The 15,496-nt window shown below is 39.5% G+C and overlaps 1 protein-coding gene across 2 annotated transcripts in view; it reads right to left on the bottom strand.

Annotated features, from left to right (window-relative positions):
• fmn2b (formin 2b) overlaps positions 1 to 15,496 on the bottom strand; it is a 482,131-nt gene that overhangs the window by 144,352 nt on the left and 322,283 nt on the right. For both annotated transcript variants that reach the window (XM_072580571.1, XM_072580572.1), the window contains 2 exons: positions 13,366 to 13,425; positions 13,068 to 13,188 (listed from right to left, as the gene is read on the bottom strand). In XM_072580571.1, the coding sequence (XP_072436672.1) occupies positions 13,068 to 13,188; positions 13,366 to 13,425 (181 nt within the window). The remainder of the gene's footprint in view (positions 1 to 13,067; positions 13,189 to 13,365; positions 13,426 to 15,496) is intronic.

The following is a 15,496-nucleotide window of genomic DNA, read 5'->3' as shown; positions in this document are numbered from 1 at the left end:
TCACTCTGCATTCACAGCATAAGGCTGTCCAGCGAAGTGCATGAATTCAATGTCAGGTCAGGTACAGAAAGAGAATGGGAGAAGGAATGACAGGGACAACAGAAAGTTGGAAAAAGAGGGTACAAATTTTAGACCATTGCATTTTCAAAATTTCCAGCAATTGCATAAGAAGAATGAGACTCCATACCTGTAACAGTTAAATTTCATGGTAAAATGTAACACACATTATAAAATCACTTATAAAAGAGTACAAGGTTACAGCATGGTTGGTTACTACCAACCACAGAAAGACACAGTCATTATACATTATTTAAATATATTTTAAATGGTGGTACAGAGAGACTTTTTTTAAATAAAAGAGGAAACAATGGCCTAGTGATATTATCACCAGACTATTAATCCAGAGACAGAGGTAAAAGTCCGGGGACCTGGATTTGAATCTCGCTGTGGCAGATAGTGGAATTTGAATTCAACAAAAATCTAGAATAACAATCTAATGATGACCACGAATTCATTGCTAATTGTTGGAAAAACCCATCTGGTTCACTAATGTCCTTCATGGAAGGAAACTGCCATCTTTACCTTGTCTGGCCTACCTGTAATTTCAGATCCACAGTAACGTGGCTGACTCTTAACTGAGGAATAGGCAATAAATGCCAGCCTAGCTGGCAACGTCCTCATCCTGTGAATGAATGATTGAAAAAGTGCAGAAGCTAACAATTGACAAAAATAAAGGGGACTGCTTTTGGATATTTGCATTAAATAATCAATCTGTCCCATGCATGAACCTGCAATAGCACTGTGCATCTATTATGGAGAGTACCATTAGCTTTAATCTTGGGTAAGTTCACAATGACCTGAGATGCATGGTTTAACAGAGAATCATTTGAATGATTACAAATATCCAATGAAAGATAATTTTCTCACTTTTTCCTTCATTTAGCAAAAACCGAAAGCATGCCCTGTGAAACAAATCAAGATATTTCTTTGCACATAACAGCAGCATTAAGTACCGAATGAAACATTTATAATTTATAAACCACCTCAACTTACTCCACAGTCTCAGGTCACATTTACTTGCCAATACACACATACAAATAGATCTTCGATGGTATTGTTTACAGAGAGGCAAAGGTGAAACATTTGAAGGTTGGGGACAGTTCTATATTAAGAGATGAAAGTTGAGTTGAGATGCTACATTTAACCTCCAAGGATTTGTAATGCTGTGCAAATCTACTTTCAGTGAGCAAAGCATTTGAGTATTTCTGAGAAATCTAACTGTTAGGATTCTGTTTCAGGCAGACAAACGAGGAGATAAGCTTCAGAAAAAGACACGTATGGATTTGTTTTTTAACCTGATGGACCTTTTGTGTGCTCACTGAACAGGAAATTACAATTTTCTCATCAACACTATGTGCATCATTCTGTCTACACTGAGCAAAAATGTAGCGTTTGTGAAAGTAACAGAGCTCACTTCACATACATACATGCATGATCGTGCAAAATGTTTAAATGTACTGCGTCAAGCACAACAAAGAAAGCTTTGAAAGATCAGTGATCATGATCTCCTTTTCTCAAATGAGAGTTCAAAATTCCAATATCCTTCTACTGCCCAATATATTTTGGAGATTATCATGTGTTTTTTTCTTAAAAGGACGTTTCCTTCACTAGAGTGCATCATTGTGAGTAGGAGACTGAAAGGGTATGATAGATCAACAGCAAGTCTTGGCACACTCTATAGAGTAAGCTGAAATCTCCAAGTAGGTTTGCATTGTGAATTATGCTGGTGAGTCTCTTTAGACAGCTTGCATAGTCTTAGCTTCAGTAAACCCCTTGAACTTGAGCCCTGGTTTCCCCAGAGAGACACAAACCTCTGACACACAACACCATCAGAAGTACTTCAAATACACAAAATCTCATGACTTTGTATCCAAAAAGAAGGTAAAAGCAGGTGACATGTCAGAGCATAGACCCATTCTCCCATAGCTCTTCTGACGGAATGCCATCCGACCTTGCCTCCAGAAGCTGACAGTCACATTTGGACTCATAAGAGAAAGAGAGGACTGCAGATGCTGGAGAGTCAGAGTCAACAAGTGTGGTGCTGGAAAAACACAGCAAGTCAGGCAGCATCCAAGCAGGAGAGTTGACGTTTTGGGCATAAGCCCTTCATCAGGAATGTGAAGAGGGAAGGGGGATGAGAAATAAATAGGATAGCGTGGAAGATGATAGGTGAATGCCGGTGGGGATAATTGTGATTGGTTGGTGGGGTGGGTGGAGCAGACAGTAGGACAGGTCAAGAGGACTGTACTGAGTTGGAGGGTTGGACCTGGAATGAGGTGGGAGAGGGGAGATGAGGAAACTGGTGACGTTGATACTGTGTGGTTGAAGAGTCCCAATGTGGAAGCCAAGGCATTCTTCCTCCAGTTGGCGGGTAGCTTTGATTTGGCAGAGATGGCAGCCCAGGTCCTGGGGGAGTGAGAGAAGAAGTTGAAGTGGTCAGCCACAGGGCGGTGGGGTTGGTTGGTACTTGCATCCTAGAGACATTCCCTGAAATACTCCATGAGTTGGCAGTATCTCTCTCTAATGGTGGCATCCAAATCCCCCCACCCCCACCTCATCCCAGATCTACAACTCCAACTCGGAACCGTCCTCTTGACCGGTCCCATTTGTCCATCTTCCTTCCCACCAATGTATCACTACTACCCCACCTGAATCCACCTATCACCTTCCCAGCTACCTTGCTCCCTAGACCCAGCCCCACCTCATATTTATCTATCAACGCCCCTCCTCCAACATTCCTGATGAAGGGCTTATGCCTGAAACGTCAACTCTCCTGCTCCTTAGTTGCTGCCAGACCTGCTGTGCTTTTCCACACCACACTTTGGCAACTGGACTCAATTATTACCTGAAATGGTAAAAAGTTGCAGCATGCTGCTGTACAGAGGGACCTGGGTGTCCTTGTGCATGAATTACAGAGGTTGGTCTGCAAGTACAACAGGTAATTAAGGTGGCAAATGGGATTTTGTCCTTCATTGCTTAAGGGATTGAGTTTAAAAGCAGAGAGGTAATGTTGCAGCTGTACAAGGTGCCGGTGAGGCCATACCTGGAGTACCATGTGCAGTTTTGCTTTCCTTACTTGAGAAAGGACGCACCGGCAATGCAGGGGGTGCAGAGGAGGTTCAACTCGGTTGATTCGGAGTTGAGGGGGTTGGCCTATGAGGAGAGACTGAGTAGACTGGGATCATATTCATTGAAATTCAGAAGAGTGAGGGGGATCTTATAGAAACATATAAAATTATGAAGGGAATAGATAAGATAGAAGTAGAGAGGATGTTTCCACTGACAGGCAAAACTAGGACACGAGGACATAGCCTCAAAATTAAGGGGAGCAAATTTAGGACTGAATTGAAAAGGAATTTCTTCACACAGAGGGTTGTTAATCTATAAATTACTTGACCAGGGAAGTAGTTGATAACTTCAGTAAATGCTTTTAAAGCTACAGTAGAGATTTTTTTGAAAAATAAAAGAATTAAGAGATATGGTGAGAGCGCAGGTAGGTGGAGCTGAGGCCATGAAAAGATCAGCCATGATCTTATTGAACGGTGGAGCAGGCTCGAAGGGCCAGATGGCCTACTCCTGCGCCTGCTCCTAGTTCTTATGCTCTTATTATGTTTTAAATTCAAAGATTTACAAAGTTAACAATTCATAAGCTAAAAAAAAGTACGTTTAAAAGGTGAAGGCTGTTTAACATTAGCAATAGTAGCATTATTCCTCACTGGTTCCAGGATGACAGCTAACTTGGGTGGTGAATTGCTGGCAAGCCTTTTTTATGTAATTGAACAGATCAATTTTTGACCTGTAGACCTCCAGGCATATGGAGTAGGATGTTCCAAGGGGTATTGGGATTTGGAGTACAGGATATGCTTTTTTATTCCCCCCTCCTCCCCCTTTCCCTGTTGCTGCTCTGTTCTGAGAAGGAAGACATTGTGATTGAAAGTATGATTGAGCTCAATGGACAAACAGTCATCACATTGAAAGGCTGATAACAACCTCCTCTCAGTTATCAATGTCAATCACGACATGCTTCAAGGTGAGCTTCAGGATGACTTGAGTATTTCCTGTTAAACAGTATTGATACATGGTGCCGTAAAATAGCGATTCACAGATTCAACTCTCATTTCTAGCCTAAGGCAGACTGATCAAAGAGATAAAAACAAAAGTACTGGAGATACCAAGCGTGTTTGGCAATATCTGTGGAGAGAACAATGGAGTTAAAATGTTAACTCCAGTACGGTTCCTCTCTTGCTTTCAAAGAAGAGTCAGCTTGGACTCAAAAAAAAATTAACCGTTTTTCTCTCTCTACAGATGTTGGGCAGACCTGCTGAGTTCTTCTAGCATTTTCTGTTTTTATTTCAGTTCTCCAGTATCCACAGCATTTTGCTTCTGTTTGACTGAAGAAGTTTCAAGCAGAGACGGAATCATTTTCCAAAAGGTTAGCTTGATTAGGTTGGGAGATGGGGGACAAGGACGAAGAGAAGAAGTGGAAGTGTCATCCAAGAAGCTTGAGTGCCCGCTGTTCATCAGGTACAAGTTGGCACTGGTGGCAAACCTGTTACTTCTACACTGCAGAGTTGCAGAGCCACACAGATTTTGATACCTTAGAAAAACAATAACATTAGGCGAGTTATTTTTAAATTCAATTTCCAGTTTTCAAAAATAAAATGATTGTTCTCCCACGGTGACATTATTTCCGGGCTGTGTGTGTCGCGGTCATAAATTTAACAAAAACAGCAGGATATAAATCTGAGCAGTATCAGATGAGTACTTTGGTGAAAACTGGACAAACATTTCACTCAGTCTCAATATAGCCCATCTGCAGCTACCTGCTGGGAGTCCACAGTTTCCCAGACTAAATTCCTATCCAAAGTGTGTCGTTAGTCTGAACAAACTGCATTTAGCCACAGACGTTTACTAAACATGGAGAGAAGGCGACAGCCAGCAAGGCAAGCATCCCCATCTATTTGCTTAGTTTTCAGTGATTTGTCTAAATGATGAACAGGGTTGCATAACCTTAGATCAATACAGTCAATCAACTTCTTTGTATGAAGATTTTCTTGAACTTTTTTTAAACAAATAATTCTGCAAGCTTAATAGTAAATGCTTACTTCACATTCGAATCAACAAATTACAAAATAAATTTAAAGGTGACTGGTTTGAATACAGAACTCGTCTAGGTTTACAAAAATCTACAGCAAGTTGAATTAATACAAACGCAGGTTATAAATATTGCACTGAGAGTTGGTACGAGCGGGGCATTTTCAGGATGGCAACCAGTAACCAGCGGAGTCATAATTATTTACAATATACATTGATGCCTTGCATGAGACAAGTGAATGCACTGTAACCAAGTTTGCAGTTGATACAAAAATAGATGGGAAGGCAGGTGGTGAGGATGACACAGAGTCTACCAAGGAATGTAAGCAGGTTAAGCGAGTGGGCAAATATTTGGCTTGATGGAATATAATGTGTGAAAATGTGAGGCTATGCACTATGGCTAGAAGAAGAGGAGTTGAACATTAAATGGCTAAAGACTGCAGAAAGCTACAACAGTGTGATTTGGGAGTACTCATGCATAAATCTCAAAAAGCTTGTGTACCAGTTCAGCAGGTAATAGAAAAGGCAAATGAAATGTTCGAGTCATGGCTATCTATTGCACAGAAAAAGGCCCTTCAGTTCATCAAGTCTCTACTAGACAAAAATAACCAGGAGAAAGTGAGGACTGCAGATGATGGAGATCAGAGTCGAAAAGAGTGGCACCAGAAAAGCACAGCAGATCAAGCAGCACCCAAAGATCAACACTTTGGGCATCAGCCTTTCAACAAAAAATAACCACCTAACTCTCCTATTTCAATCTTATTTCTCAGCACTTGGTCCACAGCCTTCTATACATTGTTCCTTTTGAAATATAGGCCAAAGTATAAAAATAGAAGTCTTGCTAGAACCATACAGGGCCTAGTCAGACCACCGCTGGAATACTGTGAACAGTTTTTTTTTGATTAGATTAGATTACTTACAGTGTGGAAACAGGCCCTTCGGCCCAAGTGCACACTGACCCGCCGAAGCGCAACTCACCCATACTCCTACATTTATCCCTTTTTACCTAACACTATGGGCAATTTAGCATGGCCAATTCACCTGACCTGCACATCTTTGGACTGTGGGAGGAAACCGGAGCATCCGGAGGAAACCCATGCAGACACGGGGAGAATGTGCAAACTCCACACAGTCAGTCGCCTGAGTCGGGAATTGAACCTGGGTCTCTGGCGCTGTGAGGCAGCAGTGCTAACCACTATGCCACCGTGCCGCCCAAACATGGAAAGGCGGCGGTTTTGGGCAGTTTATCTGAGGGAACACACACTGGGATTGGACACAGTCCAGTGAAGATTCACTTGCCTGATCTCAGGTATGGAGGGACTTAACGTGTGAGGAGAGATGGAGTTGGTTGGTCCTGTACTCACTGGAGTGCGAATGAAAAGAGGCAACTTACTGAAACATAAAAGATAGTTAGGGGGCTTGACTCATTAGATGTGGAAAGGTCACATAATCAAATAAAACCTGACACCAAGTTGAAAGAGGAGATATTAAGAGAGATTATGAAAACTTTATCATTGTTTTAAGATGGGTCTTAAAACTAGGAGAGGGGGAGCAGAATCAACAGAATTCATTCCGGGAATTCAAGAGCTCAGAGCCTAGTGGCTAACCACGGGTAGGGCAAAAGGAATTGGAGAGGTACAAGTAGTCAGAGCTGGAGGAACACAATGTTCTTGGAAGACTGGAGAGATGGAGGTGGTAATGGCAATGGGGTAATGTACAGGCAGCACTCAGTACAAATTGAAAAAAAAAGGTTACAGGGAATATTTTGAAGGAAGTGAATTTTTCAAGTGGTTAAAAAATGTAAGCCTGGGGACTTGCATTGGAGTAAACATGGTCTAAGCAGACAAAAGGCAGGAATGTTTTTCAACTGTCTTCATGTTTTTCAACATAAAAGAACAACGAACAAAGAAAATTTACAGCCCAGGAACAGGCCCTTCGGCCTTCCCAGCCTGAGCCGATCCAAATGTACTGTCTAAACTTGTCAGTCAATTCCTAAGCATCTGTATCTCTCTTCTCCCCACCTACTCATGCATCTGTCCAGACGCATCTTAAATGAATCCACCGTGCTTGCCTCGACCACCTCTGCTGGCAATGCATTCCAAACGCCCACCACCCTCTGTGTGAAGTACTTGCCGTGTGCATCCCCCTTAAAGTTTCCACCTCTCACCTTGAAAGCACGACCTCTCATTATTGAATCCTTCACGTAGGGAAAAAGCTTGTCTTATGAGTGTATACTTTTTGCTGATCACACCTAAACACCTCACAAACCCATTCACAATGGGTTTCAATAACTTTTAAAAGTAGAGTGACAAATCTGCTTTACATTGCATTGTCTCATTTTAGATACCAGGTTTATCAATGTGTTGAGCTCAGAACTGTTAAATTACAGTTACGCTAATCATTGTGTGATTGGAACTTTATCTTAAAGCTGTACTTTCTCAAAACAAATCAAATCAATCGCAGAGAGGTGGTACAGCGTCATGCAATAGCTGGTCCTCAGTCTGTTATATGTCAGGCTGGATAAACTTAAGCATGGGGGATTATTCCTTTCTGTGATGGTAATTTCTTTGTTATTATATAAATGCGTGCAGTGTGCCACAATTTGACTCCATCCTAAGAAGCATGTCTGAGTCTGCAAATGAACGGTGAGTGGAGTCTACCAAAATTATTAGAAGCAAAATGAGTGAGAGAGCTAATCCCGTTTAAAAAGACAAGATTAGTCAAATTGAAGTTGATTAAAATGGCCGAAGTTCTCAAAGGGAGGGGACCTTAAACATCCGCATCTTTCTTCAAACACCTTCCTTCGTTTGAATTGAAAGCAAATGTATATTGCAATAACTGAAACAGAAAGCAATAATCTGAACCACGGGGATCACAAGAATAACTATCAATGACCCTACATTAGCTAGCAATCAACTGGAATTGAGTAGGCAAAAGAGATTTTGTTGACCTTGATTCAATTCTTCCCTCGATACTCAACTTAAACATTTTAGAATTATAGCACCTCTAATGCAGTAAAATATAACAAAGCATTCACAGGACATAGGACAAGAGGAAAACTGTACATTAAGCCACATAAAGAGATATTAAGACCAAAACTTTATCCAGAAAACAGTAGGTTTTAAAGATCATCATAAAGCAAGTGTGAGAGACAGACAGACAGACAGACAGACACAGAGACAGAGACAGAGACAGAGACAGAGAGGAAGAGGCAAAAGTGATTTAGGGAGGAATTGTCTAGCTTAGACATAGGGTAAAAGCAGCTGAAAAAGGGTAATGCACAAAAACTGAAGCAAATAGAAAAATGAAGAGAAAGCTGTTCCCTGCCAAGCAGTAGGCTGGTCAACGATAGAAGAAGAGTTGAAAGCAAAATACAGCAGGACTATGAGAGCACAGTATTTTATAGGAAGGAGATCAAAACACAACATAATTTAAGCAGTATTATGTTCTGGTATAACAGACTGCAGGTAACCATGCTACAGCTCCCATTAGACCTGTAATGATTACCTTTACAAGGGCAAGTAGACATCAAGAATGAATTATTAATTTCAAGAAAACAAATGTGAAGCATGCACACTGTCAAGAATTAAATTCAAAAACTACACTAAAAGTCTACATTTGGTTAAAAAAATCATGATTCAGCTACATTTCAGATGCATTCTTCTGATGGTGATGATGATTTGCAGAATCTCATTATGCAGTATGATTTTAAATTAATATCTTTAGGTAGAATTTACAGTAGCTGGCAAATACAGAGCACCCATTGTTGGACTTGATCTTATTCTGTTAACTTAATGCAAATTGCTCCATGTAGATGAGTGAAATGGTGCAACATCCTCTATAGGGGCAACTAGGACTTGTGTAAAGCAGGGAAACATCAGAAAGGGGGACGCAACCCCTTGAACTTTGGCTGCCATTCTAAGAATGATGACTAATGTGTAGTTTCACTTCATCCAGCTGCTTTTTGACACCCTTGTCTGGTAAAAATCTATCCAGCTTACAGTTAAAATTATTGAATTGAGTGGCTTTGAGCATGCCTCCTGAATGTTCTAGTTCTGATTTTGAGTTTGTACCTCCTCTTTGTGAACATCAGCAGCCAGTCAGAAAAAAAAGCTTTTCAGTATCAAACCTATTCATTCCTTTCAAAGTTTAAAACAATCAATCAATCTAACTGGTTCTTGGCTTTCTCTGTCTCAGGGGATATGATACCAGTTTTGAAGTCCTGCCTTAATGAAAACCATGGAGTTACTTGTGACTTCCTAGTGAATCTGTGTTGTGCCCCTTCCAAGTTGTGGTGTGCAGGACTAGTCCAGATGTTGGCTAACCAGAGTGTCTTTTTGCTCCAGCTGTGCAGAAAGGTAAGCATTCCATCAACCTTTTGAGTATTTTTTATACTTAACATTGTTGCACACTCCTAAATATCCACGAGCCTTTGCTCTTTCCAGCATGTCAGTCAATTGGATTGAAGAACAGTTGAAGTGCCAAGTCTGAATCTGAGTGTACGAATTAAAATTGTGTCATTTCCTGACACTAGTCTGGGACCCAGATCATTCAAAAGGTACTTAAAAGTAGCTAGCAAAATCAGCTATACCCTGGATCCTACCTTTTGGCCATATTACAAATGGGAATAGAAACTACAAATTAGCATGTCCCTAACTGAATTGCAATCATTACAAAAGAAGGTAGGGATAAATGTCAAATATCTAGGTGCAAGTATAGCTTAATTGTTAGCTTATTACAATCTAGTCTTCCAGTATTCTTCACAAGGCAGGCAGTTACTGCTAAATATGACTTAAGTTAACACGGATGCATGTTTTCGCATTTCTCTGTTCAATCTGTACTGAGAATAAACTCTCTCTCTCTCGGATGTCATTTTTCTGACGGTAAGCTTTGAACAATCAGAACGTCACCTTGAAACAAATCTTAGGGAATATGTAGCATTCATTCTCAAAATTGAGAACTCGAATGTGAACACTATGCACTGGACTGCTTTAAACTAGCAAATCTTTGGAAGGTTTTAGTTTATTACTTGCAAATTGGAATTTATTTCAGAATATGGATTCCAAGAGTATAACTGGGAGAGGATCAAAAGGCATACAAGTTACAAGAGCATGAATTTTTGAATCCCGAGTTGACTCTTCAAAGATTAAAAACACCTCACTGCAGTTTTAATTGATTCTAGTCGCTTGATGAATGCTGTGATATGCATTGCAAAATAGAGCTTGAGCACAAAGCCATCAATTGCTCTGCTTGTCAAGGATGGATACTGATGGTTGTAGATGAACAAAAGCAGATTGGTTACTCCAGGTCAGCAGCCTCCAAGAAGAGCGAGGCTGGGTTTTCACGAAGTCATGGCATGTGGAGGTGAAACAGTTGCTGTTGGGAGCTTCTCTTAAAATACATAGTGGTTCAATACTGTTCCTTCATCAATTTATCATCTACTGACTTATCATTGTCCCCTCATCCTTGTTATGGACCAGGCCAGACCCATCAAAATAATTTAAGGTAGCCTGGACCCTAGTGTTTTCTTATTTTGAAGGAAGATGTGAAGTGAGCATTCCAGATGTGATGCAACTTTTAAACTGGTTAAACTACTTGATGTTAAGCAAAACTCGATTTATTTAAACACTACAGTTAAAATACAAACAAAAGAAAGAGGAATTTAGAATAACCTAACTATTGGGAAAACCTAACTGATTAAATATATATATATAGTACCTATTACTAATTACCTGTTTCAATATAGTAATGTCCCATAAACACACTCCTTGGCAAAATGGCAAATTCAGACACAGATTCTCGCATGTAGTTCTCCCACCCAAGAGGGGAAATAAAAACATCAAAAGATGATTCAAAGAAAGTAGCAGTCGGGAGACATTCATTGAAGCCCCAAACAGCTTCTGCTTAAAACTAAACCTAAAAATCAAAAACAAAAAAAATAGAAAATCTGGTCTGAGAGAACTGACCACACCGAGTTTGCTTCCATTGTTCCACCTTTTTAAAATAACCCAAAGGCCTCATAAATTGTTTACTTTCTTAGTGACAGTTTGGTATCTCTGCCCTACAACCTCTATTGGAAAAAAAAACTAGGACAAAATAACCACAAAGTGACAGCATCATCACACTCTTATCTACTTGAAACCTATTATACAGAACTACTCATTAATAAGAAGTGGAAGAAGTGCACACAACCTTTGTATAACTTCAATCATGGTTGTTCAAAGAATAATAAATGGTTAATTACTGAAGGTCTGTGTGAAACATTCTTTCTTTCCTGTGTTCCACCCTATCACTAGTCTTTCTTTTCCAGTGTTCCACCCGTGTGTCACCAAGGTCTTACCAGACCACAGGGGCTGCTCTTTCCATTAGAGAGAGAAATGACTGGTGGTGATTTAACCTGAGGGCCACCAGACCTCAGGCAAGGTAAGAGGTTGAGAAGGAGAGTCCTTCAGGGTCACCTCAAACCAGGATGGTGACGTTCCACCCACTTCTTGCTCAAACCCCTTTAGTACCTTACTTTTCCTAGTTCTGCTAAACAGGTTATTTCCCTGAAAAATTAACTCTGTTGCCTGACCTGCTTGGTAATTCTAATACTGTCTGTTTTTATGTCAGATTTCCAGCAAATGTTTCAAGGATTTTGTGCTTGGTTCAGCTTCTTGGTCAGTGAAGCTAAGATTCATTATCTTCATCATCCAATAAAGTATACATTCAAAAGTTATACAATCTTCCAGCACATGAGGTGACCATCCAGCCCATCATACTTGCACCACGTCTTTGGAAGTACTAATTAATCCTACTCTCCTATGTAGAGCTGTTGCAGACATGCAATGTACTGAAAGCTGAACATGCCATACCACCACTCTACGTTATTGCTTCTGCTCACTTGCTCAATTATTGTACACATTTATTGAAGGCTGATTACTGAGTCCTGCACAAAACCCAGATAATAAGAATCTCCGAGCTAACAGGGCCTTGCTTATGGACACCATATACTGAAGAATAGCTTGTATAAAAACTAAAATTGCAACATTAAATATGAACAAATGAGTTGTTAAATCCAAATTTTGCTTAAGCACTTATTCAACCAGCATATGACTGCTGAAAATTATTCTACCTGACTGCAATAATGCAGTCACACTAATAGTCTAGCCCTGTAAGAGACAAATGCCAAATGACATGATTGTTCAAACATTCTGGCAAGACGTATAGCAATGATTAATGGTGTACTCGGTCAGAATGTTTATTATTAAATATTAACTAAACTTAAGCAAGGCCAAAAGACAAGAAAATTACAAATTATATTGCTGAAAAGCTATTCCACCATTGATTTGAACTAATCTAATCTGTATTTTACACCTTGTTATTTCACTGTGGGATAGCAATATGTACAATACAAAATGCCCAGAGGCTGCCCATTCCTCCAAATACTATTGACACAATGCCCATCGCCTTTGATGTTGTGCAGTTGATCTTGCTTATTAATACAGGTGTAAATACACAGGTATTGTGAGAGAAGATTGAAAATTGATAGCGAAAAGAATCAAAATAATCAAGAGTGCTCCACTTGTTGAGCAAATAACACTAATTACAAAATCAGCATCTATTTCATTCTTACTTTTTATATGAATTCAATATGTGCACGAGCTAAGCTGAAGCACGGACCAACTGTACAGCAATGATTATTCTTAAATTATTCAAATTGGTGCCAGATTGTGGTGACATTGGAAAAGCTTTTCACTGCATTTTACTGTTTTCTCACTGTAAAATACACATGACAATAAAATCATTCAAAATATGAGCTACCAATTTTATTGATTTGATCATCTTTCTGTTTCTAGCTCCTGTCATAGTAATCCAGTGAGATGACAAGTACACCGCTCATAGACTAACAGTCAAAAGAGAAAATGGTTTACCTTTCAAATCCTTTTTCTGTTTACGGAGGTCCTTTTCAAAATCTTCAAATTTCATTTGGGAAGCTTGAAACAAGTCCTGTGGTTCTGGCATGGGGAAGACACTTTGTTCTGTACCTGCATCCTGAGAGGAGACATTTGGAATTTATCAACTGCAAGAAAACAATTTCCCTGTTCCTCAATCTAGTAACTAATGTATACCATCTTATTTTAGCAAATCTAAAATAATTTACTTTGTCCATAAAAATTACTTCAAAAGTTACCAAAAACAAGCAATTATTCTGTAACTAAAAAAACATACCTTGTCAAAATTACGCAAATAATAGGAAACCAGATAGAACAGGAGATTAATGCTGTTATCCTGAAAGAGATAAAAATTGTTTGAGACAATGTGATATACAGGAACCTTTATTACAAACCACAATTACTATCATGTTGACATATAAACTGGTTAGCTCCCAAAACCCTATAACATTCCTCCCCCATTCATTTCAGTTCTTCCCAGTACGACTCATGCTATTGCCCATGCCAGCAAGAAACATTGGCTTTACAGTATCTGAGACGATGCCAAGGCTGTCACTGACATTGTCACAAGTGTGAGAGCAAGACTCTAAAATGCAACATGCAATCACCTTCAACAACCAAGTCAGTAGACCCCATTCACATGCTGACCTTGGAGAAGCCACTATCTTTATCAAACAGTTCATAACTGGCTTGCTTGCTTAAAATGCAATCCTTCAAGAATGGACACAACAATTAAAAGACAGTCAGTCAGTCGGTCTCTGAATCAATTTTAAAGCTGCTAGTAAAATTGACAGTGTTAGACACCTGCTCATAATGTTTTGTCACTCATGATTTTAGGGAGTAGGATGGAGTCATCAGAATGAGATTTCAATCATTTCTGTCAAGCCTGAGGGCATTGCAGACCTTATGCGTGAAGGGACAGTAATTCTCAGCTGTGTGGCTAACTGCGATAGCAAAATCAAAAATCCTGACAGTCACAACTCTTGCTACTCTCCTGTTCAAAAAATCTTCATATAGATCAAAAATACATTTAATGGTCATCAGGATTAACAAGGACCAGATATCTTTCTTTGGAATCCAAATTCAATTCCAATGCAATTCAATCATTTTAAGTGAACTTGAGAGATTTTGGGCAATAGTCTTAGTATTACATAAACAAAAACAATTAATTCAAATAGGTTAGTTCACTTGTTTCCTTCAGCAGTACAAATAGTTAAACTCTGTTCTTAATCTTGAATAAAACGGTCTGTTAGCGAGTTTTGAGAAGATTTGTAGCTCAGGTTTATGATAGATCTTTAAGTTAGCTCGCTGAGCTTGCGAGTTTGTTTTCAGACATTTCGTGACCATACTGGGTAACATCATCAGTAAGAATTTCTGTGTTTTAGGAGCAATGCACATTTAACAGACTACTTATTTTAAGCAAATCCATCTACAAGTGTTCACGACCATAGCTTCCATCACTCTAAGCCCCATTTAAAGTCTGGTAGAATGGCCTGTATTAGCATTACTCCAACTATCCTTGTTGATCAAGTACCAGATTTGTTACAGGACAAAGGGATGTTGTCTCATTCAATAGCCCACCAGCATCATTTGCTTCCAGCATCAAAATAATTCAAACTTTAAGGAAGGTTTGACTCCATATATACTGTTCATTTTAAACTTATCCATTTGGATCAAAGGCTGATGTACCATAGGTGCAAGACAATTGGGCATTCTGAATTACTTAGCTGAGTGTAACCTCAGTGATTTCACAGTAAGGTACAAATCCATGGCCAAATAAATGGAAGCAAGTCATCTGGATAGGCAGTGGATGCCACAAATTTTGAGCATTTTATGTGGGTTCCCAATCTTTTCTATTATTATGCAAAAAAACCCAAAAAGGTTATGCAAAGTCAAGGTTGTGGGGGTAATTATTGAACATATGCGTTAAGAGCAAGAGTAGGTCACTCAAACTGAGCTAGCTCTATTCCCCAATGAGATTATGGGTGAAATGATCACTCCACATTCTCCCACACACTCAATAACCTTTCACCCATTGCACATCAACAATCTGTCTCCGCTATAAAGATATTCAAAAACTCTGCTTCAGCTACCTTTTGAAAAAGAGACTTCTAAAGACTGACAACCCCCAAGAAAAAATACTCTCCTGATCTTGGTCTTCATTAGGTGACCTCTTATTTTTAAACAGTGATCCTAGTTCTATATTCTATGTTCTCCCCTAAGAAAAAAAAATCTTTTCCATATTCACCCCATCAAGGGTCTCCAGGAACTTAAAATGTTTCAATTAACCTACTTTGCACACTTCTAAACTCCATCATGATCAAGCCGAGCTTACCCAAACTTTCCTCATCACACAACACAATACCCTCATTCTAGGTCATGGTTTATTAAAGCCTTTTAAACTGCTT

This window comes from Chiloscyllium punctatum, chromosome 11 (assembly GCF_047496795.1).
Source record: "Chiloscyllium punctatum isolate Juve2018m chromosome 11, sChiPun1.3, whole genome shotgun sequence".
In the NCBI taxonomy this organism is placed as follows: Eukaryota; Metazoa; Chordata; class Chondrichthyes; order Orectolobiformes; family Hemiscylliidae; genus Chiloscyllium; species Chiloscyllium punctatum.
Note: the sequence above shows the minus strand (reverse complement) of the source record. Positions and strands in the feature narration are given on the sequence as shown.